This window comes from Rhineura floridana, chromosome 1, assembly GCF_030035675.1.
Source record: "Rhineura floridana isolate rRhiFlo1 chromosome 1, rRhiFlo1.hap2, whole genome shotgun sequence".
In the NCBI taxonomy this organism is placed as follows: domain Eukaryota; kingdom Metazoa; phylum Chordata; class Lepidosauria; order Squamata; family Rhineuridae; genus Rhineura; species Rhineura floridana.
Window position 1 is genome coordinate 13,432,003 of NC_084480.1, and position 23,716 is coordinate 13,455,718.

A 23,716-nucleotide genomic window follows, 5' to 3' on the forward strand; every position below is an offset into this window, starting at 1 on the left:
CGCTCTTCCAGTTGTAAGAGGTTGTTTTAACAGGTTGTTTCAATGATAATTTATTTATTTATATACCACCTAAGACCAAAATAGACTTGAGTGGTTTAAACTAGTTATACACAGATTGCTGCCCCAGAGAGGAAGGATGGGGGTGAAGTTAGAAGAGGGCAGATTTCTGTTGAACATTAACAGAAAGTTCTTGACAAGAAGAGCCAACTGTCAATGGAACCACCTGCTTAGAGGGATAGGTTGGCTCTCCCTTGCTGGGAGTTTCATTCTGTTTAGATATTTTCCTGCTCTTTTTGTATTTTGTCATACTGGTGGGTGCAGTTTTAAAACTGAGTTATTGTGCCCTGCCCTGGGACTGCTTGTGACAAAAGGCAGGTTTTTCTAAAGATAGACACTTTTGCTCCCCCAGCACCACCTGCATTTGACACCAAAGCCAGGCGTTGTGAGAGCAGCTCAGTGAGGAAATCCTGGCCTTTGAGGGGCTATCCTACTGGAGGTAAGGGCAGGATATAAATTTAGTAACTAACCAACCTATTTCCAGCCCAGTAGATTCATCTGCAGAGTAGCAGTTGGAACATCTGAGAACGTATTATGCCTTTGCCCCATTCTAATAAGTCTTGTGTATTTTATTGTTGTGCCTCTTGCTGGGAGGAAGGGTGGGATATAAATCAAATAATAAATAAATATTAAGCTAACTCAAGAACTTCAGTTAGTAAACTGAGTATAAATACTTCAGAACAAATAATTAAATGCACGCTTAGGGTTTCCACTCCAAGCAAGCCTACAAAAGAACCTGGTACTCTACAGAAAATGTAACTTTGGTATCACAGCACACTCTCAAGTGCCCTGCTTGTATAGGAAGAACAGTAAGGGAACACAAGACTCACCCCCTTCCAAATTTATCCTGTCTGTTTCAAAATACTCAGGGTAACTACTTAAAAGGTGCATCATCCTGGACGAGGGGCTTATATTCCGGCTATCCAGGGCTGTGGCGCTGGAGTCGGAGTCATGGAGTCGTAAGCAATTTTGGGTGGAGTCGGAGTCAGGAGCAATTTTGGGAGGAGTCGGAGTCAGTAGAAATGTACCGACTCCAACTTCCAAATAAGTTTTGATTGACAAGAAGCAATTCTGGGTGGAGTTGGAGTCGGACAGTAGAAAAATAGAGGAGTCGGAGTTGGAGTTGAAGGTTTGGTGTACCGACTCCACAGCCCTGCGGCTATCCATCACCCTTCAGCGATAGTACTATATATTTTAAAGAACATATATATGACTATAATGTACTCATTTCATGGTATATTATGTGCACTGGCCTTATTTTTGTTTTAGAAAGAAGCCATGATCCATGAAATGCAACATTTGTTTTTAACGTCATGTACTTGGCTAAAACGGTTCTAAACCCGAGAGATTTATTAAAAGTTAATGATATCCAGTTTTATACTGCAGGAATGGCATGTTCAGTGACTTCAATGAGCACATCGCCATTGTTCATGGATTTCCCCTCTTTTAATATTTTATACTAACTCAGTTTCTTTCTGGCCTGGTCAACAATTGTTTTAGCCTTTTAGTTTCAAGTAATCATTTCATACGCAAATGATATCATCAAGGGACATTTAAAATTTGAGGCAGCTTTGTGGGATAGTTTAAGAACATAAACGCTGTTTAAATATAAATGGTGTTTAAATTATCCTCTTCTATACATGGGCAATTTACAGAATCCTTTCAGCAGTAGAATTTGTATTCAGTTCACATTAAGCTAGTTTTATTATTGAAATAATACCGATTACAGTTCTAACTCTCTGTATGCAGTTGTATTTTTAGAAGAGTGTGGTGTGTTTTTCATGATAATTTGGGGTAATCTTACTTGTAAGTTAGAAGCTGCTGAGGTAGCTTTCTGTTGTTTCTTAGCTATGTATCTTGCTCATCTTAATTGGCGATGTTTTCTTAAAGGGGTCACCATGTTTGTGTCTGGAAAACAAAAAATAGTAGGAAAACATAGTAGCATGGAGAATGGCTATGGAGGTTTATTATTTGAGGCTTAGATGTTAATGTGTTTACCAAACATTTTGGTAAAACAAAATTGAAGAGGGTGGAGTTAGAATAGGACAGCAAAATTCCCCTGTATTCAAGATGAGCAGAGTTGGTTATCTGACCAGTCAGGCAAAAAATGACATTGATCAGTCTGATGTCAACTAGTGCTCAAGAATTCATAAAGAATGAATTAGAATAGAGGAGTTACCCATGAAGTTTTAACAACATATTTCATTACTATCTGGAAACAAATGACATTCTACACATAATGAACAGGAATTGCTGCAACTTTTCAGTGTTTTAAGTCTATAACACCAAACACCAAAAGCTAGCCTGTTCTTCCCCATCATTTTTGTCCTGTAACATAAAAAAGAAACTTAACTTTACATCTCTACTTTGAAATCTCCATATTGGTGTTCAAATTAAGCCAAGAACATTTTTTTCTTCTAAAAACATTCCAACTTATTACAGGAGATTTACACAATACACAACAGACTACCCGATTATGTAGGAGCTGAGGGGGCACACAATGTTTTGAGCACTTGTCACCTATTACTACTGCAAAGATTTCTTGTGTTCCCCAATTCCTGCAATTAGAGGAAAAGACAAAAGTAACTTGTACTCTGCTGCTGGCTACAAAGCCATTCTCTGCATCATGAAATCTTGACCAAGTTCAGACAACAGATGGCCAACCAGGAGTTCTACACAATCAAATCCTCACTTAATGAACCAGAATATGCACAAACTCCATACAACTGCATACAGTCCCTTCTCTCCTACTTCGTATCGCCTTTCGCATGAGCATGGAAACACAGCAGGAAGCCGCAGTTAACCACAATTTCCACTTGTGTGCAAACCAGGAACTATGGTTAACTACTCCATTATGCGTTGACCACAGTAAACCACCACTCTACAAACCATCAAGCTAAATATTTCACTACATTCAAGCTGCAGTACTGCTGAAGTTACCCAATAATTACAAGTAAGATTCCCAGTTTGGCATAATTTAACAGAACCATTAGACAGTTGAGTAAATGCTACTTCTTATTGCTGGTCAACCAGCAGTAATAATCATAATCAAGTTAAGTGTTAACTGGTATACCACCCGCTTAGTTCAGCTTTCCTTTGGTCACTGGCATGCATCTCTGTGGCTAAGCAGCCAACAGAATCTTGCAATATAGGAAACAGATGGGAGGATTTATGAAGCCCTTGGGAGCGGTCATCAGGAGATTTGGGGCAAGGTGTCAGCAGTACGCTGATGACACCCAGCTCTATTTCTCTGTAACATCTGAATCGGGAGAGGCCGTGCAAGCCCTGGACAACTGCCTGGACTTGGTGGTGGGCTGGATGAGGGCCAGTAAACTGTGTGTGAATCCTAGCAAGACACGAGGCGCTGTGGGTTGGTGGTTCCCGAGTTCAGATAGTCAGTTGCCTGCTTTGGATGGGGTTGTACTCCCTCTGAAAGAGCAGGTTCATAGTCTGGGGGTGGTCCTGGATCCATCTTTGTCACTAGGGACCCAGGTGACCTCCGTGGCTAGCCTTTTACCTAGGGCTGTGGAGTCGGAAGCAATTTTGGGTGGAGTCGGAGTCGGTACAACTCCCATCAGCCCCAGGGATTGGGCTCGTGGGAGTTGTAGTTCAAAAAAGTAACTTTTCCAAGCTCTGGATTCACGTGGTGGTGATGAAATGCCTTGTGCTACCATTTTACTACAGTAAATGTGTTATTACTAGTTAATATATATTTGCCATTTATAAAGGAGTCTGAGTCGGACAGTAGAAAAATAGAGGAGTCGGAGTCAAAGGTCTGGCGTACCGACTCCACAGCCCTGCTTTTACCAGCTTTGGCTGGTAACACAGCTGCAGCCGTTTCTGGACTGGGATAGCGTGACCACTGTTGTCCACACACTGGTAACCTCTAGGCTCGATTACTGTATTGCACGCTACGTTGTGCTGCCCTTGAGGTTGGTCCGGAAGTTGCAGCTGGTATAAAATGCAGCAGCGAGACTGCTCACTGGGGCAGGGTATCGCCAATATGTCACCCTGCTGCTGAAAGAATTGCACTGGCTGCCCATTTGCTACCGGGCCAAGTTCAAAGTTCTAGTCTTGGTGTACAAAGCCCTATACAGCTTGGGACCAGGATACCTGAAAGACTGTCTTACTCCTTATATACCCAGTCGATCCCTACACTCTGCAGGTGAGGGCCTCCTGCAGATACCATTTTATCAGGAGGTCTGTTCCGCACAACATAGGAAACGGACCTTTAATGTGGTGGCACCTACCCTGTGGAATCCCGTCCCCTTAAATATTGGACAAGCGCCATCTCTGTTATCTTTTTGACGCCTATGGAAGACCTTCCTCTTTCAACAAGCCTTTTAAGTTGAGACCTTATCGCAGTCCGAGTCTGTTGGAATTGCTTTTTAATATGTTTTTAAACTTTTTTTAAAAGAGCAATATGTTTTTAAACTTCTTCTAAACAATGTCTTGAAAGCTTTAAAAAAAATGTTTTTAAAGATGTTTTGTTTTAATGTCATTTAAAGTCTGTTTTTATGATGTTTTAAAGTGTTTTTAGTGCTTTTGTTTGCCGCCCTGGGCTCTTGCTGGGAGGAAGGGCAGGATATAAATCAAATGATAAATAAATAAGTAAATAAATCAGTAGATTAAGGAAAACATGAGTTCTGGTTTCCTCTCTGAAGCAGTGAACCATCAAACCACCTGTCAGGAAGGGCTGTTGCTGAGTGGTGGAGCACATCCTCTACATGCAGAAGACCCCAGGTTTAGTCTCCAGCATCACCAGGTAGGGCTGTGACAGACTCCCAACTGAAAGCCTAGGAGAGCTACAGCCTGAGCTACAAGGACCAACTGTCTGACAGTAAAAGGCAGGTTCCTAGGTCCCTAGTATAAAGATTAAATCCCTGACGTTTAAATGAAATACAGAGCTCTGAATCAAGTCATGTAGTGGAGGAAGTTCAGCATTACACACAAGACGACTTTACAACATCACTAATGCAAGCTCCTGTGGGATACAAGGAATGTTCAGATAATCACAAGACTCTGAAGAAATGTTTACACAGATACTGACACACAGTTTGGCTAACAAACATTCTGCAAGGTTATTCCTGCCCAGTGGTTTCCCACAATGCTGTGTTTTAGCAACTATAACCTGTAGGTGCATCAGCACAAGAGGCAGAATATTCTCTAGGTCAGTGGTTCTTAACCTTTTCCACTGCCAGCACCCCTTGTATTTTAAAAATATGCTCTTGCACCCCCTGAAAAAATACCGTTCATTTTTAAATTTAATTTAATTTTAATGTGTGTTTTAACTTAGCTAAGATTAAATGAATTTTTAAGATCTCTTGAACAATGCCTCGCACCCCTAGAAAAAGTATCTTGCACCCCCAGGGGTGTGTGCACCCCAGGTTAAGAACCACTGCTCTAAGTGATGCTATCTTTATCATATAATCAGATTAAAACAGCATAGCATGAACTGAAGAGATCATGGACGTAGTCAATCTTTCTATACACAGTCTGCTCTTTTGAGCTCTAAATTGTGACTACCCATGAAAGTTTAGCGTCTAGTGAACTGTGGCAGCAAGATCATTAGAACTGATGTAGTTCCAAACTGAGGTAATTGCACCCTACAGGAAACTCAAAGTGTCCCAGTGCAAAGAAAGGCGACATATTTTTATGAAGCAGCATACAATATATGCCTGTATGTACTGTACTTTCACTCTCATGAGAGCAGCTCTCCAGAAGCAATACAAAGTTTCTTTTTAAAAAACAGTAAAATAATTGCTTCTAGACCCAATTCTGCATCAGTTAAACAAGATGTTCTGCAAAGATAACATAACTAAATACTGTAGAAGATCAGAGCCATAGCCAAATTTAGGCAATTTTATCAAATACTGCTGATTTTATACTAAAACAATGAACCACAAAGTATTAAGGAACCATGGAATCTGGTATGTATTCATGTTTCTGTGAAGTCCTACCTTGGTCTTAAAATATGTACAAGGTGCACACAGAATACACAAGTTGTTTCAATATGCAAGAAGGATGGCGAGTTGAGAATCTGAGAAGTTCACCCTGCAGCCTAGCCCTTTTCTCACTCCAAGAAAAGTGAGTTACAGTGTGGTCACACAATTGTGACTATGTCAAAATTGGCTTAATTTAAGGATGGAGGGAAAAATCAGGATGCCAGATATTTGCCCAATAGAAGGAATGTCACAGGAAGGCTGCAACCTCAACAAAATACTAATTTTTTACACAAATAAACCATGCAGAGGAGTGCTAATAAGTAATAATCAAGGGGCAGCACCAGCCATGAAGTGCAGAAAATATCACCTTTTCCCATGCTTCTACTAACAACTTCTATTGTTAAAATAAGTTAGTGCCAACATACTTAAAATAGTCAACAGAAGAGAAATGAATGAATACTGCATAGTATTTTGCAGGGATACATATTTCTGTGGGATACGTATTTCAAGAGGGGGAATCACTTGATAGGATTCTCAAACAACACGTACAAGGGAATGGCACATATAGGTATAATAGTGTTTTATATATAACCTTTACATTATTTCTAACGTTTCTTAGGTTAACTTAAGCTTAAATTTTCCAACAACTATGCCTCAAATACTAATGTTTCATCAGATATAAGATAGATAATGAAGTATCAAAGGAGGGGAACCATCAGACGCAAGAATGCAGACTTTCTATTTCTTTCTCTGTTACTCATATATATATACACAGTCAGTTCAAACTATTTTCTATTCAACACAATGCCATTTTTTAAATATATCACAATAAAATCACATTTTGCATATTTCCCCCAATCCAATCTACTCTAGCACAAGAAACAAAACCAGATATAATAATTTATTCAGGCATACATGATGGGGTATAACAAAATCCATAACACATCTTAATTAGAAGTTTAAATTACTAACTCAATACAATCCATGTGTGTCATTTTCTCCCTCCCACTCTCATATATATATAACATAGACATAAGAAGAACCTGCTGGATCAGGCCAAAGGTCCATCTGTACAATGGACTTAAAAGCAAGAATCCTCACAGGATGGAAGAACTGAAGGGGAATGGTTCTGAGTCTTGATAATTGATCGCCTGGTTTGGGCAAGGTCATACAACCTCTGAAGGAGCAGGTTCATAATCGGGAGTGGGTGGGTGCTCCTAGATCCACCTGTCCCAGGAAGTGCAGGTTACCCCAGTGGCTGGGAGTGTCTTCTACCATAAGAACATAAGAAGAGCCTGCTGGATCAGGCCAGTGGCCCATCTAGTCCAGCATCCTGTTCTCACAGTGGCCAACCAGGTGCCTGGGGGAAGCCCGCAAGCAGGACCCGAGTGCAAGAACACTCTCCCCTCCTGAGGCTTCCGGCAACTGGTTTTCAGAAGCATGCTGCCTCTGACTAGGGTGGCACAGCACAGCCATCATGGCTAGTAGCCATTGATAGCCCTGTCCTCCATGAATTTGTCTAATCTTCTTTTAAAGCCGTAGAAGCTGGTGGCCATTACTGCATCTTGTGGGAGCAAATTCCATAGTTTAACTATGCGGTGAGTAAAGAAGTACTTCCTTTTGTCTGTCCTGAATCTTCCAACATTCAGCTTCTTTGAATGTCCACGAGTTCTAGTATTATGAGGGAGAAGAACTTTTCTCTATCCCGTTGCTCAATGCCATGCATAATTTTATACACTTCTATCATGTCTCCTCTGACCCGCCTTTTCTCTAAACTAAAAAGCCCCAAATGCTGCAACCTTTCCTCGTAAGGGAGTCACTCCATCCCCTTGATCATTCTGGTTGCCCTCTTCTGAACCTTTTCCAACTCTATAATATCCTTTTTGAGATGAGGAGACCCGAACTGTACACAGTATTCCAAATGCGGCCGCACCATAGATTTATACAACGGCATTATGATATTGGCTGTTTTATTTTCAATACCTTTCCTAATTATTGCTAGCATGGAATTTGCCTTTTTCACAGCTGCCGCACACTGGGTCGACATTTTCATCGTGCTGTCCACTACAACCCCGAGGTCTCTCTCCTGGTCGGTCACCGCCAGTTCAGACCCCATGAGCGTATATGTGAAATGAAGATTTTTTGCTCCAATATGCATAATTTTACACTTGTTTATATTGAATTGCATTTGCCATTTTTCCGCCCATTCACTCAGTTTGGAGAGATCTTTTTGGAGCTCTTCACAATCCCTTTTTGTTTTAACAACCCTGAACAAACCACAGGATCTGTAGCTCAACTGCTCATTGAGGCAGAATACTGCCATGGTGCACAAAGCCCTATACAGCTTGAGATCAGGATACCTAGAACATCATCTTACCCTTTATATACCCAACCAATCACTGAGTCCTGTAGGAGAGGGCCTCCTGCAGAAACCATCTCATCAGGAGGCCCATTCTGTAAGATGTCAGAATTGGACCTTTAGCGTGGAGGCACCTAGCCTTTGAAACTCCCTAACATTACATACTAGACAGGCAACTTATTTTCTGCCTTTCTGGTGCCTACTGAATAACCTCCTCTTCCAACAAGCCTTTTAAATGAGTTTTAAACCCAATTTTATTTGTATTGGATTGAAATCGCACATGTACATGTTTTTATTGCTAAACTGCTTCAGAATGTTTTATGGGAAGAGAGTGATAAAAGAAATTTAAAAAATGAAATAAAACAAATCCCTATGAACACAAATCCCTATGAAGTAATGAAGTGTTCACACAAATGAGTATAGTTAATCTTAAGACTTGTGAGGGGCCTGGTGCTGTTTGTGACAGATGTTTTTTTTTTTAAAGGAAAACCAAAGCCAGCAAGAGCAACTTTGTACAGGGTAGGAAGTACATCACAATGGCAGGATGGTTCAGGAAATAAAGCAGAAAATCAGCAGAGAGAGGATTCTGTGGAGTATTTACAAATGATCTTGGGCTTGACTCAAGTGGCTGCCAAATCTAAAAGAGGTGAGTGGAAATTCAGGAAAGGAAAATGCAATACAGATGAGAGGATACCAGAAAAATTAGTCTGACCCTCAAACGTAGGAAGAAAGATCTACACACATAAAAGGTTAGCGGGAGAAAGAAAAGCAGCTTCGCAAGAGCAAAACTGCGGGAGAAGAATGAACAGATCACAGAGGGGTGCAGAGGGGTGCAGAACGAGGTAACAAAAGCCAAGCATTTAACATGAAAAAGAAGAGATGGCAGAGAACTAGAGGAGCTATTCACAGGATCAGGAAAGAGATAGAAAGGGTGATGAATTTGGTGATGGGGAAAGCAGACCTCAAAGAAGCACCAACCCTGAAAAGTATCAGACAGAAAATGCTGCTGCAAAGGATGGAAGAGAAACATGAAACTACATCAGCAGCCAGGAGAAAACCGGAGGGGGAAACCACGCGGTTATGAGCATCTGGCTGGAAAACACACACTGGAGGTTTGGGATGGGGGCAGCGTACCATAGGAACCCCGTTCATAGGAGGGCATTTGGATTGGGATATCTCATCGCAGAGCAAGACAAAAAGGCTAACCCTAAGGAAGAATTGGATAACGGGGAGTTCGCTTAAAAACAAAATGCGGGGAAAGAAACCGGGGTCAGAAATACTGCAAGGCTTGATCACTAAGAGAACTGGCGAGAGAAAAGCCAGTACGGCTACAAACGGGGGGGGGGAAGAGATTGGGCTCCAGAAAGAAACAGGAGCGAATTGCCCTGCCCTGTTCGGTCCAAGGAGACTTAGGCTACAAGCCAATACCCACTTACCTGGGAGTAAGTCCCACTGAACTCAAGAGACCTTACCTCTGAGTAGACATGTATTGGACTGCAGCCTTACCCTATCCCTAGCCAGACATGCACGTTGATGATGATATATTATTAGTAACAACAATAATAATAATACATCAGTAGTAGTATAAAATAGATTATTATTACTGTTAGTGGTAGTAGCATGTTAGGGCTACAGCCTGTTCCTCTTAATAAAAGGATTAAGGGGGAAGCTGAGGGGCGGCGGGGGGGGAAGAGAAGGGAGATAAACGTGGGGGGCAGGCTGGGACAACGGCTGCAGGGGATGAGGGGCTGCCACCACCTCTGGGCCCCCCTGCCCATCGCCTTCCGTGGGGAGAAGGGCAGGGCGAGAGGCAGGCGGGAGAAAGAAAGAGGCTCCTCCGCCTGCCCGCAGAAAGGAAGGAGGAGGGAGGGAAGATGCCGCCGACGGAGCTGAGGGCGGGCTGCCTACGAGGGGGCGTCGTCAAAGGAAGGGGTCGACAGAGGGCCGCAGGGAGCGCAGTTAGCAGCGGCTTCTCCTCACCCTCAGCTCCTCGAAGTCCGCCATTTTCTACCCGCCGCCTGGCTCAGCCTCAGCCGCCGCCGCCACCATCCTGCACGCTCCGAGCGCCCCCTCCTCCGCCCGCCGCTACGGCCGCGTGACGTACGTGAGAGGCGGGGCTGTGAGAGGCCCCGCCCTCAGCCGCTGCTCCTTGGCGGCGGAGGGGGGAGGTTTTGTGAGGGTTTCGCAAACGCTCCTTTTTCCGCCTGTCCCAGAGAGCTCCTTCCCTGCCTTCTCAAGCAGTGGGGGTGCGGTGCCACCAAGCTTTGGTGTTAACGCTGCGTTTCTATATACCCTACAGTTTAAAGCGCAATTCCCCCAAAGAATTTTGGGAATTGTAGTTTGCCCTTCACAGGGCTACAATTCCCAGCATCTTAACAAACTAAACTCCCAGGGTTCGGGGTGGGGAAAACGTGCTTTGAAGACTCGTCCGTGTTCTCCCTCAACAATGCCTGTGGTTGAAAAACAGGGATATAAGTCTAATAAATTAATCTGTTTGTCTCTCAGTCTTTGCCCTCGAAGCCGATTTGGTCTTTCCTTGCTGCCCCCTCCCCACTTCAGTTCTTCTGGTTTGATTTGGTAAACTTTATTCAATACATACAATCACCCACAAAAAAAGACTTCTTGCAACTGTCTCTTAAAACGTGCAAAATGTGGCCTCTGCTTAACAAGGGATTAAGGCTACGGAGGAGAGAGAAGACAGAGGAAGTTGATATGATGTAAAGAAAGCTTGGAGTGATTTTTGTTTTTAAATCGACCCAAGGACAACTTGCTTCTGATGCGTGCACAGTACCTTTCACACAGGGGAAAGCAACAAAGCATACGAATAGAATTCCCACCCCACCAATTTTTTTAAGCTTTCAGAGTGTAGGGAAATTGCAGTAAAAACACCAAATCCGCCCACAAAACCCAACAACTTAGCTTTACTTTAAAAACAAACAAACAAACACTTAGCTTTAACATTCTGCCTATCTGGCAATCGCCCAGGAGGAATACATTTTTCCAAGTGCCATCAGACACCCAGACGACAGGGACAGTGCAAGACATGAGAAAAATCTACAATGTCTGTAGATTATATATAACAAGCAAACAATTTACCGCCTTTTCGGGGCACCCAATATCTATTGCCTGAGGAGTTTTGCTTCATGTTACCAGATGTCCTGTAATTTAAAGGCCACCGCTGATTCTGAGTCCAGCCAGAAGGCTTACAACTACTGAACATAAAGCCACAAAATAAAACAATACACGAGGGACAGCAATAATATCTTTAAACCCCTCATTTTAAAGGGATTATTACAGGATTGATGTGCTCCTCCCATTATTGGGGACGATGTAAAAGCCGGAACGGAACAGAACAGGGTGGAACGGGCCCTTTATAAAAGAAATTGATGCCAAAAACACTGGGATGTGTTAGAGACACTTGAGAACAACATTTAGGAATAAAAACCATTTCGATAGGATTTTATTAACCCTTTAACAACCAAAATGCCCTCCGGAACGGAATGAAACAGCCCGGAACGGCGACTTCCCAGCGAGCCAGACCTCCCAAATTCACCAGTCCCACATGACTACATGGGATGCATGCAATAAGACACAAAACTTCCACAAAAACCACATTCCAATACCCGTTCCGGGCTATAATACGCTTTTACGTAAAACAGCCCGGAACGACGACTTCCCAATCAGCCAAACTTCCCAAATTCACCAGTCCCCCATGACTACATGGGATGCATGCAATAAGACACAAAATTTCTACAAAAACCACGTTCCAATACCCGTTCCAGGCTATAATACGCTTTTACATAAAACAGCCAGGAACGGCGACTTCCCAGCGAGCCAGACCTCCCAAATTCACCAGTCCCACATGACTACATGGGATGCATGCAATAAGACACAAAACTTCCACATAAGCCACGTTCCATGCAATAATACATCTTTCTGAACAGAGCCCAGAACGACATCTGAACCAGCCAAGTCAATCAAATGTACCAGTCATGCATAACTGTATGAGTCAATGCTCTGGGCCACAAGCTTTCACAGCAACCACTTTCACTTGCATACACACAAGCAAAGATTTGTGCTATGCGCTCCAATTGTTTTCAATTGTATATAGTCAAATATAACTTCAGTTAATTTAACAACAGAGACAAATTTCATTTGATGTCAAATTTACTGTACTGCTGAAAGTTAAGGGCACACTTCTGTATTTTTGTGAATACTTTGATTCTCTTATGTTACTGTAATATATATTAAAGATGACCTTTCATTCCAACGAGCGGTAGTGTTTATTTATAAATTATGCAGTCATCTACACAAAACATCCTGAATGAAATGTTGATAGTATGCAAATTTAACTGCAACACAAATTGCTCCAATAAATATTATTACTTAGTTGGCAACTCTAGTAATGATTAATGAGGTATGTGTGTGAAAACAATATAGTACATTGTTGTTTTTCTTTCCTAGCAAGGTTTTTGTAGTAAGCTATACTAGTATTGAATGCAACTACAGATAGCTTTTGGTGCTAGAGAATAGCTGCAGTTTACTCTTCTTCCCATTAGGGGCACTATAAGATCTGCTGGTCTCTGCAGAGACAGGATGATCCCTTCTTTTATCAGACCAAGAAGGCAGCAGCCCAGGTATGCTACATTTATACTGTGGAGGTGGCTCAGTGGCAGCAAGTAGTGTCTTCTCTCATTACCTGCAGCAGAAAAGCCATGAGTAAAAGCCAACTAACTTGCTCCTCCAATCTCTCTTTCTCTCTCTCTCCCCAATTCACCAGCCATTCACAACCTGGTAGCAGCACCAATAGTGCTGCTTAGTGGACCTACAAACAGCAAGAAAGGGTATTGCTGATCACCCCAGAGGTTCCTGGGACATCCTGTGTTATCTCCCATTTCCCAACAAAAGGAACATGTGTGGTTGGTGAATTTGGTAGGTCTGGCTCATTGGGAAGTCGCCTTTCTGAGCTGTTTCACGTAAAAGCATATTATAGCCTGGAACGGGTATCGGAACGTGGTTTTCATTGAAGTTTTGTGTCTTATTGCATGCATCCCATGTAGTCATGTGGGACTGGTGAATTTGGTGGGTTTGGCTGATTGGGAAGTCGCCGTTCTGGGCTGTTTTACATAAAAGCGTATTATAGCCTAGAACGGGTATCGGAATGTGGTTTGCGTGGAAGTTTTGTGTCGTATTGCATGCATCCCATGTAGTCATGTGGGACTGGTGAATTTCAGAGGTCTGGCTCGCTGGGAAGCTTTTCTCCCCCTCGTAATTTCATTTATTTACTTATTGATTAAAATATTTATAAGCCACATTTTTCTTAGAAATATGTCAATGCGACTTAGAACATACAAAGACACAATAAAATTTAAAAATCAATAGAAAATCATTAAAAACTGATAAAAGCATCAACAAATACTACATTGATTAGAAATTGATTTTACAAAGACCTGTGTAAACAGTTCAGTTTTCAAAAGGTGCCTGAACTTCTATTGGGCGAGAATTCCACAGGGCAGGGAATGCCCACGTTGAAGGCTCAGTTCCTGATGAAGGCCAAACGAACCTCAGTGGTGTGGGGAACCACCAAATATGCCCAACAAATGTTGGTGTGTGCGGTATTTGCGTTGTAAGCGCTGTTACATTAGAGTATAAGTGGTCAAGAAATCCAACACGACATAGTATTAAGAGTCCATTTACTCAGGACATTAAGGCATGTAAGCTTTTACAAGTTTTTCCCTCATAGCAAGAGCTCACACAGAAAGCTGTTTCTGCTTCAAGAACAACCCCCCCACACACAAAAAACACAGAGAAACTGGCTGCTCTCACTTCAGTCCTTATCTGCCGTTGCCTAGGAACCAGTTGACCTTGACGGGCCTGCAAGTTCCTACAAAGACATAACAAAAACTCTTCCTTGCTCCAAGCTTTCAGACTTGATTTATTTATTTATTTATTTATTTATTAAATTTATATACCGCCCAACTAGCAATAGCTCTCTGGGCGGTGAACATAAAATAGCATAAAAATACAATGAATAACAAAATAATACTAAAATACAATCAACAATCCAATACAATAAACATTTTTAAAAGTAAATCAGTGTAACTTAAAATGCTTCAGAGAATAGGAAGGTTTTGACCTGGCGCCGGAAGGAGAGGAGTCGGCGCCAGGCGTACTTCCTCCGGGAGACTGTTCCATAGTTCAAGGGCCACCACTGAGAAGGCCCTAGATCTTGTCATCACCCTCCGGGCCTCCCTGTGAGTTGGAACCCGGAGGAGGGCCTTCGTAGCAGAACGTAGTGCACGGGCCGGTTCATATCGGAAGAGGCGTTCCGCAAGGTATTGTGGTCCCGCACCGTATAAGGCTTTATAGGTTAATACCAACACTTTGAATCTAGCCCGGAAACATATTGGCAACCAGTGCAAGCTGGCCAGAACAGGTGTTATATGCTCGGACCGCTTGGTCCTTGTCAGCAATCTGGCCGCCGCATTTTGCACTAGTTGTAGCTTCCGAACTGTCTTCAAAGGTAGCCCTACGTAAAGCGCATTACAGTAATCCAAACGTGAGGTTACCAGAGCATGTACCACTGATGTAAGGTCCTCTTTACTCAAATAGGGACGTAGCTGGGCTACCAACCGAAGTTGGTAAAACGCATTCCTAACCACCGAGGTTACTTGAACCTCAAGTGAGAGGGAAGAGTCTAAAAAGACTCCCAGACTACGAACCCGGTCCTTTAGGGGGAGTGTAACCCCATCCAGGACAGGCTATATATCCACCATCCGATCAGAGAACCCGTCCACCAACAGCATCTCAGTCTTGTCTGGATTGAGCTTCAGTTTGTTAACTCTCATCCAGTCCATTGTCGCGGCCAGGCAACGGTTCAGCAAATCGACAGCCTCACCTGAAGAAGATGAAAAGGAGAAGTAGAGCTGCGTGTCATCAGCATACTGATGACAACGCACTCCAAAACTCCTGATGACCTCTCCCAACAGCTTCATGTAGATATTAAAAAGCAGGGGGGACAAAACTGACCCCTGCGGGACCCCATATTGGAGAGCCCACGGTGTCGAGCAATGTTCCCCAAGCACTACCTTCTGGAGACGACCCGCCAAGTAGGAGCGGAACCACTGCCAAGCAGTGCCTCCAACTCCCAACTCCGCGAGCCTCTCCAGAAGGATACCATGGTCGATGGTATCAAAAGCCGCTGAGAGATCAAGGAGAATCAACAGAGTTACACTCCCTCTGTCTCTTTCCCGACATAGGTCATCGTACAGGGCGACCAAGGCTGTCTCAGTGCCAAAACCAGGCCTAAAACCCGATTGAAATGGATCTAGATAATCAGTTTCATCCAATAGCGCCTGGAGCTGGCCAGCAACCACCCATTCCAAGACCTTGCCCAGGAATGGAACATTTGCCACTGGCCTGTAGCTGTTAAAATTGTCTGGGTCCAAGGAAGGCTTTTTCAGGAGTGGTCTCACCACTGCCTCTTTCAGACAGCCCGGGACCACTCCCTCTCGTAAAGAGGCGTTTATCACTTCCTTGGCCCAGCTACCTGTTCCATTCCTACTAGTTTTTATCAGCCAGGAGGGGCAAGGATCCAGTACCGAAGTGGTTGCACGTACCTGTCCAAGCACCTTGTCCACGTCCTCAAGTTGAACCAACTGAAGCTCATCCAACAAAACAGGACAAGACTGTGCTCCGGACATCTCACTAGGATCTACTGCTATAACTTGAGAGTCTAGGTCCTGGCGGATACATGAGATCTTATTCTGGAAGTGATCGGCAAACTGATTTGATGAAAAACAACCAGAGGTAGTATTGCCTAAGGGTCAACAGCTCCCACCTTTTTCATCAAGACTGCATCTATAACATTTGCAACTATAACATTTCAAGTTCAGCAATACAGTTCTACAATACATACAGTAATACAGTTCAATTCATAGCATCATACATTACAGTTTCCAAGCCCAAACTTTATTAATCATTGTACTGGAAGATGAGAATGCGGGCTTTCCTGATAAAAGAGGATTTATTTGCTGTGATTGAAGGGACCCCACCGGTACCACCAACAGCGGCCTGGCAGCGCAGAGATGAGAAGGTGCAGGCTTTTATTACCTTGGCTCTATCCGACTCTCAACTGCTGCACGTGAGTGATGAACCCACAGCCAGACGTATGTGGGACGTGTTGCAGGCTCTTCATGTGCAACAGACAGCGGGATCCAAGCTGTGTCTGGCAAGGAAGCTGTACCAGATGCGTTTCACGGATGAGTGCACCATGAGTGAGCATCTTACTGAATTCAGGCGCCTATTTGCTGAATTAGAGGACCGAGGCGTGGAACACAGTATCCTTCAGAAAACGTATATTATCCTGGCGTCACTTGATGGATCATAAGGAGTCAGGTGGTCCTTAAAGTACTTTGGTCCCATAATACTAGACCTTGGGGCCATCTAATGAAGCTGAATGACTGAGGACAGACAAAAGGCAGTACTTTTTCACACAGGGCATAGTCAAACTGTGACACTCACCACCAGAAGCGTAGTGATTGCCATCAACTTGGATTTCCCCCTCCCTGATATTTATTTTTATTTAATTTCACCCAGCGTACAAAAACACAAAAGGAAAACAATCAATGAGTACAAGAGTACACCAAACAATGACCATGAAGTGTTAGCGAACTGCTCAATATATCATTCTTCCCTAAAGTTTTTCCATCAGGTTATCAGAACAACTTGTAAGCTCAGGGGTTGCGTTCAAAGTGTCGCTAAGTCACTCCTTGCGGGATCGGAATGATTCAAGAATCCTGGGAGCTGTAATTCCAAATATTGTATGCATTTATTTAAAAGAAAGGAGCAGTATTTGTTCTTAGCCTTCAAAGAGTGAAAAGCCACAGCGCAGAATCAGTTCTCCGCCCCGCAAACATCCCCCCACGTGCTGGACAGCATCAAACAAAAGGCGCGCCCGTTGCATGATGAAAGCAACTCCCCTCCGCTGAGTCAGCAAAAAAGTGGGGCGGAGTCTATCTGCACACGCCGAATAAAGCGAGGCTGGAGAAGGGAAAAAGCCTTCTGCTAGGCTCTCCGCCGGTGATTGGCCAGTTTCTAGAGAGTCTCCGCCCTTCAGCTGAGCAATTTCTGATTGGTCAGTCTTTCAGCCCGCCCCATCTCGCCTTCACGTCCTCTTATTGGTTAAGCCTTGTACGTTCCGGACCGTTGATTGGTTAGTAAGCTGTATCGGTGAAAGCCGCCGTTGGGGTGCTGTGGTACCGCGCGAAGCCTTGAAAGAAGGGTGGGCAGGCAGGCTTTTATCTCGCTAACCCCACTGCATTGATGGAGCTAACCTACCAAACGTTGAAAACTACGTACCAGGCCAAAGAGGCGGTGAGTGTGGAAGGGAACCCTAGTTGCTTTTCCTGTTACTATGGTAACCCCAGTGAGCAGGGGCCTCTGCGCGTGCGCCAAGTGAACGGGGGGAGGAGGAAGAGATGTGCTGCGCATGTGCAGTGGCACTATCGCTGGGTCTTGGGTCTCTGGAGAGAGCAAAGTTATTGACGTTAATCTTGACGATAAACAAGTCTGCATAATTGTTTTATAAAGAATGGTTTAAGCTGTTTATTAAAAATGATAATCTTTACATCTGGAATAAAAATGTTAATGGGAGAAGAAGAAGCGAGTGCAGAGCAGAAGAGTGTTTGAGCTTTTGTATCAGAAGGGGCTGTCGCTCAGTTGTGGAGTGCACCATTCATTCATTTATTCAATTCACAGCCCTGGATTTCAGTCTTTAGGAGCATAGGAAGCTAGCTTGTATTGAATCAGACAATTGGTCCATCTAGCTCAGTATTGTCTACACTGACTGGCAGTGGCTGTCCAGGATTTCAGACAGTCTCTCCCAGTCCTGTCTGGAGGTGCCAGGCATTATTATTGTTGATGATGTTGTTGTTAACATTTATTACCCACTCATCACCCAAAGGTCTCAAGTCAACAGTTTTAAAATACATATTGGAACCATAGCCTTGTAGCAGCACCCACAAAACTGTATTATGGCACATAAGAGTCATCCCCTCTTCCCATTTTCAATGAGGCACTAACAGCTGCCATAGGTGCAGACATGGATGGGAAGCTAGGCTTTTGAGAGCCAAGAAAATGTTCTTTCAGGGAGGCTGAGTGAATAAACTGCTTCCTTTTCATTGCCTGCTACAGTGGTTTCCAAACTGTGTTTGATTATTTCATTATTTCATAAGATCTATTAAACCTAGTGTCTTGTTGTAAGGTGGGCAAGCATATGGAGAGTGAGCATTTACCCATGGTTCTATCCTTGAAACTCGGATCTCAAAACATTCATGTAGATTACAAACTGTTCCTAAACTCTGAGGCAGAGTCAAAAACCACATGTGTAAAGTGGTCAAATATGATAGGGCACACTTTAACAGAGTGGCTGTACTCAGAAGACAACCTATACCATCACAAAGCGATGTTAACAGCAGACTCTCCAAGAGCAGTGATAATTTTGTTTCAGGAACTGATTTCCTCCTTACATTATTGTCTAAAAGCTAAAATGCCAACAAGATTAAATATTAGCAAATCTAAACACTGGTTCAGTCTTGAATGCATTGATATTTAAAAATCCATAATTGAGAAATATCAATCATACAGGGATCAAAAGCTGTCAGCACTACCTCCTGAATGGTTCCAGTTAAAGAGGAGATACAAGGCTTTAATTAAAGTAAAAAAGAAGCAGGCCACAAGGGAGGCTTGGCAAAGCTTAATTAAAGCGACAAGAGTGCATTCCGCCACAACTTTTTGGAGTGTGGTCGCGAGGGGCTACCAGAAAACAACAATTAACATGGACAGCTGTATTCCAGTGACTTCCTGGGAATTGTATTTTAGCACCATCTATGCAACAGGACCAAGCTGTCACCAGTCATTAAAGGTAGACATAAGTAGTTTCCCTGAGTGGCCGCCGGTCACCTCCCATGAAGTCAGAAGCCTTATTTCTAAATTGAAAGCTGGTAAAGCACCAGGGAGTGATAATATTCCATCAGAACTCCTTACGTTAAATTTAGAGTGGTGGGCCCCTATCCTAGCATCATTATTTACATGTATTGATCATACAGCATGTGTTCCAGAGGACTGGGGGCTTGCCATCATTATGCCAATATACAAAAAAGGAAAAAGGTCAGATCCTGCTAATTACAGACCGATTAGCTTGCTAAGTATAATTAGCAAGCTATATGCTTCTCATTTGCACAAGAAACTACTAAGCTGGCTACAGCAGGAAAATATGCTTGGTGACGAGCAGGCTGGTGTTAAGTCGGGTCGTTCCACAATTGATCAAGGACTTGTTCTTCGACATCTTATGAAAAAATATACTCTATCAACGAAGGAGGGGCTTCACACAGCTTTTATTGACTTTAAATCTGCGTTTGATTCGATTTCAAGAGACAAACTTTGGGAAAAATTTGAGGCTACAAACATTGATAGGAGGCTCCTTATATTAACGCATAGTCTTTATGAAAACACATGCTTGAGGGTTAAATGTGACCGTGTTGGTCACTTAACAGGTCCCATTCCCACTTTTAATGGAGTGAAACAGGGATGCATTTTTGCTCCCATGTTGTTTAACTTTTATATCAATTCATTGATCGAAACCCTAGCAAAGGTAAATTCACATCCTCCCAAGTTGGCAAATAGACCTGTGTCAATCCTTCTCTACGCAGATGATGCGGTACTTCTATCCTTGTCAAGAATCGGCCTGAGACGCCTTTTATGTGCTTTAGCCTCATACTGCAAAGATGAACGACTGACAATTAACTACGACAAGTCTAAGGTCCTAATTTTTAATAGGAGGAGGAGTAGGCATTGATGACAGATTAATGACCATCAAATTGAGCAGGTTACCTTTTACAGATATTTAGGTGTAACCTTTCATTCAACAGGCTCATGGAAAGTTCAAATAAAAAATACCATTGCGAATGCCCAGAGAAGTACAAAGGTACTTCTATCCTTCTATTACACCAAAGGTAGCTAATATATCCCCGCGGCCCTACAGGTTTTTGTTGCTAAGATCATAGCCCAGATGCTGTACGGTTCCCAGCTATGTGTTTTTGATAGTTTTGCTCCTTTTGAGATTGTGCAAACTAAATTTATAAGAGCAATATTAGGTACTCTGCTGTGTGTCCCTAATATAATTTTGCGGCTGGAGGTGGGCCAAATCTCTGTTGAGGCTCGTGCAGTGATATATAAGATAAACGTCTAGCTAAAACTAACGTTCTTCCCAGTGGGTTTAGCTCCTTTGACTCTGGTAGATACTTTTCAATCTAGATGGAAAAGAGAATTGTCAATGAAATTGTCGTACTTGGGATTTTCCATCCTCACCATTATGGCATTAGGCTATGTCCAAGCAAAAAAGGCTGTCTCCCAGCGAATCAGGGACATTGATTTAAAAACCCATTTGAGCTTGACTGCACTCTATTCTGACTATGGAGATTATACGACAAAGTTTATGACAACAAATTATATGAGAAATTTGTCAACTCCCGAACACAGAAAAGCTTTCATGCTTGCTAGACTTAATGTCTTACCTTCTGCACTTTTAGAAGGTAGATTTAGCAAGGTGCCAGTACAGGAGCGCTTTTGTCCCTGTGATATGGGAAGTGTGGAAATGGCTGTACATGTATTGTTGTATTGTCCGTTTTATTGAGACTCCCAATTCGATATTATTAACCCAATTTTCCAAAACATCCCAGGAAAGTCTGACACATTTTATTTAGAATATTTACTCTCCGACAGGAACCAGCAGGTGACAGCCAAGGTGGCAAGATTCTGTGCTTCGGCTGTTACCTGCAGGAGAGTGATGATGGCAAATAACAATAACAGTTAATCTTGGGTGGGTCATTGATGTCCTAATCTAACACCATTAGTACCATATTATTTCAGGCTGTTGCCCTTGTTTCCTCCTCTGTATAATACTGATATGTTTTATTGTTTTACTGTTTTTACATTCTATAGTGCTGGTCATTGACCGTAATAAATGATTGATTGATTGGTTCTGGGAACCTGTGGTGGAGCACATGCTTTGCCTGCAGAAGGGCCTAGGTTATAGGGTTCTTGGGGGTAAGGCTGGAAAGTATTCCTGCCCGAGACTTTGCAGAGGTGCTGCCATTTGGGAGTTGGGCTAAAATAACTTGGCTTTAAGCAGCTGCATTTGTTCACTGGAATTCATCAGTGAGATGAATCAGGGAGAGCCTTGTGACGTCCTTCCCTGGTTCTCCCTGTCAGGTTCCCACCTGCTTGTGGCTACTGCCTTTCACTAGGCACCACCAGGGATACCACCAGTCCGGACCGTCCTTTATATGGTTTCTCACACCGCTCTAGCACAGATCTCACTAGATCCCCCTGCTAGGCAGCACCACCAGTCACGTCCTATAACCAATACTCCCAGAGACTTTGCCTGAGTGTCTCTCTAGCTGGTTACTTTTGTGACTGCGTGCTTATGCTGTTCCCAACCCCCTTGTATCTTTATAGATAACGCATACAACTCTGGGTTGCTCTGGATACTTGAATTGTTATTATTACTCCCTTCACCGCTGCCACCATTAGATACTGTTTCTGTTCAGCCTTGGTAATTACCTTGCCCTCCCTTCTGGTCTGTATATCCCCCAGCCAAGGATCAGGCCTTTGGTAAACCAAATAAGTATTTATTAAATATCAGAAATAACAAGATTAGTTTTAGAATGTTTCACAAGCGTATGGTTCCATCTATTCCTGTTTTGTACTTGACTTATTATTAATCAGAACTCCAACTCCCTCTTTCTCCACACTCCTGACCTCCATCCTCAAACACCTCTTTCTCCACACTCCCAACATCCACCCTCAAACACCTCTTTCTCCACACTCCCAACATCCACCCAGATTCAACTGTCCTTCTTCCATTTATACTCCCAGCCATTCAAACGCTCAGCCAATCATCCAGCATTCTACTGCTCATGTACTCCCCCTTCCTCTTTCACTCCACTTACCATATGTCTTCTATATAAACAGCACTTACCATATTTACACTATAAGCAGGAACATCACAAGCTTCATGAACCAGTTTACCTGAAAGGTAGCTTACCCCCATTGTTCCACTACTGATTGTCCCCTGCAATGTGTAGCTGCAGAGGATGGTTGGGGGTGTTCTAGGGACTGGGATTAGAACCCTTAGATTGGTTTTCACAAATAAATGGTGAGGCCCATTTCACCATTTCACCCATGGTCAATGGCATCAGTTCTGTATGAACTGACTGTTGCGTCTGGGGCCTTTCCTGGTGCACACAGAGTTCCCTCCCACCACGGAAGTTAGGCTTTAAAGAAGTATTTTATTGTAGCTGTGTTGTGTGCTTAGTTGTGTTGTATGTGGGTGGTGTCCACAATGATTTCTCTGGCTTGCAGATGTGCCCATGGGCCCAAAAATGTTGGCAACCTTTGCATCTAGAACATACCTCAGAACTTTTTGCAATGTTTAGTATGAGTTTCTCAGCAGGTGAATCAATGTCGAAAGAGATCCTTGAAGTTCAAAAAGTATGGAAACTGCTGGCTTTCCTGATCACAAGACTTCAAGTCACAGTGCTCCATTAAAACATCCACTTCTGCACAGTGTCAGACAAGTAATGTCCACATCAGATGGACAAACTACCTATTGTTCACATTTGAGGGACTTGTGCATATTGACTAGGAAATGTATGAAACCCCTCTGCTCACATTATCTGACATGCATTGTTGAGTATGCATATGGACTGGGTAGTGTGCAAAATCACAGTAATGCAGTCAATTTGTGCCCGTTTTCCAAGCCTTCATGTGAGGTGTATGCAGTAGCTATGTGGCTTCACCAGTCTGCTTATTCACATGAGGAAACCAAGAGCAAGAGAGAATGTACTGCGTGTAAGAGAAAGAAATGTGTCATTTGGATGCAGCCTGTGGCAGATATACAAGTGGAAGTGTGGACCTTAAATGGAAAAAAAAAGTTTTCCTGCCTTGAATAAAAGACAGGTCTCCCAATCTTTAGGACCTATTCATCTAAAGATTAGGTTAAGTAACATCCTACTGTGTGCTGACACACATTAGACTCTTTGCTTACTTTTGGATTGGATTCCTATACCTTTTTGAACATTGGAGGGGAGCACCAGATTGTCCATGGGCCGTGATAAATGTAGAACAAAGCATTCTGATAATTCCACTTTCCTCTCCATTAAAAAGGTGCACCATCAGGAACTTTTAAGAGGAGAAAGAAAGAACCTTGAGGAATTATCTGATTTTAATATTAAACTTTGATTGCATGCTAATTCATCTTTGGCATCTGCAAAGAAAACTGTGTGCATTTTAA

General features: G+C 43.0%; 2 protein-coding genes across 5 annotated transcripts in view; one reads left to right on the top strand and one right to left on the bottom strand.

Annotated features, from left to right (window-relative positions):
• Positions 1–9,984, bottom strand: part of LOC133379171 (E3 SUMO-protein ligase PIAS2) — a 43,638-nt gene extending 33,654 nt beyond the window's left edge. For all 4 annotated transcript variants that reach the window (XR_009761133.1, XM_061613903.1, XM_061613894.1 and 1 more), the window contains exon 1: positions 9,966–9,984. Coding sequence is in view for 3 of the 4 variants with exons in the window: in XM_061613903.1 (XP_061469887.1) it covers positions 9,966–9,983 (18 nt within the window). In the remaining variant the exon portion in view is untranslated. The remainder of the gene's footprint in view (positions 1–9,965) is intronic.
• Positions 9,985–16,360: 6,376 nt separating this feature from the next.
• The window catches only part of KATNAL2 (katanin catalytic subunit A1 like 2), a 58,240-nt gene continuing 50,884 nt past the window's right edge, over positions 16,361–23,716 (top strand). The window contains exons 1-2 of the mRNA XM_061640297.1: positions 16,361–16,456; positions 16,568–16,700. Of these exons, the coding sequence (XP_061496281.1) occupies positions 16,361–16,456; positions 16,568–16,700 (229 nt within the window). The remainder of the gene's footprint in view (positions 16,457–16,567; positions 16,701–23,716) is intronic.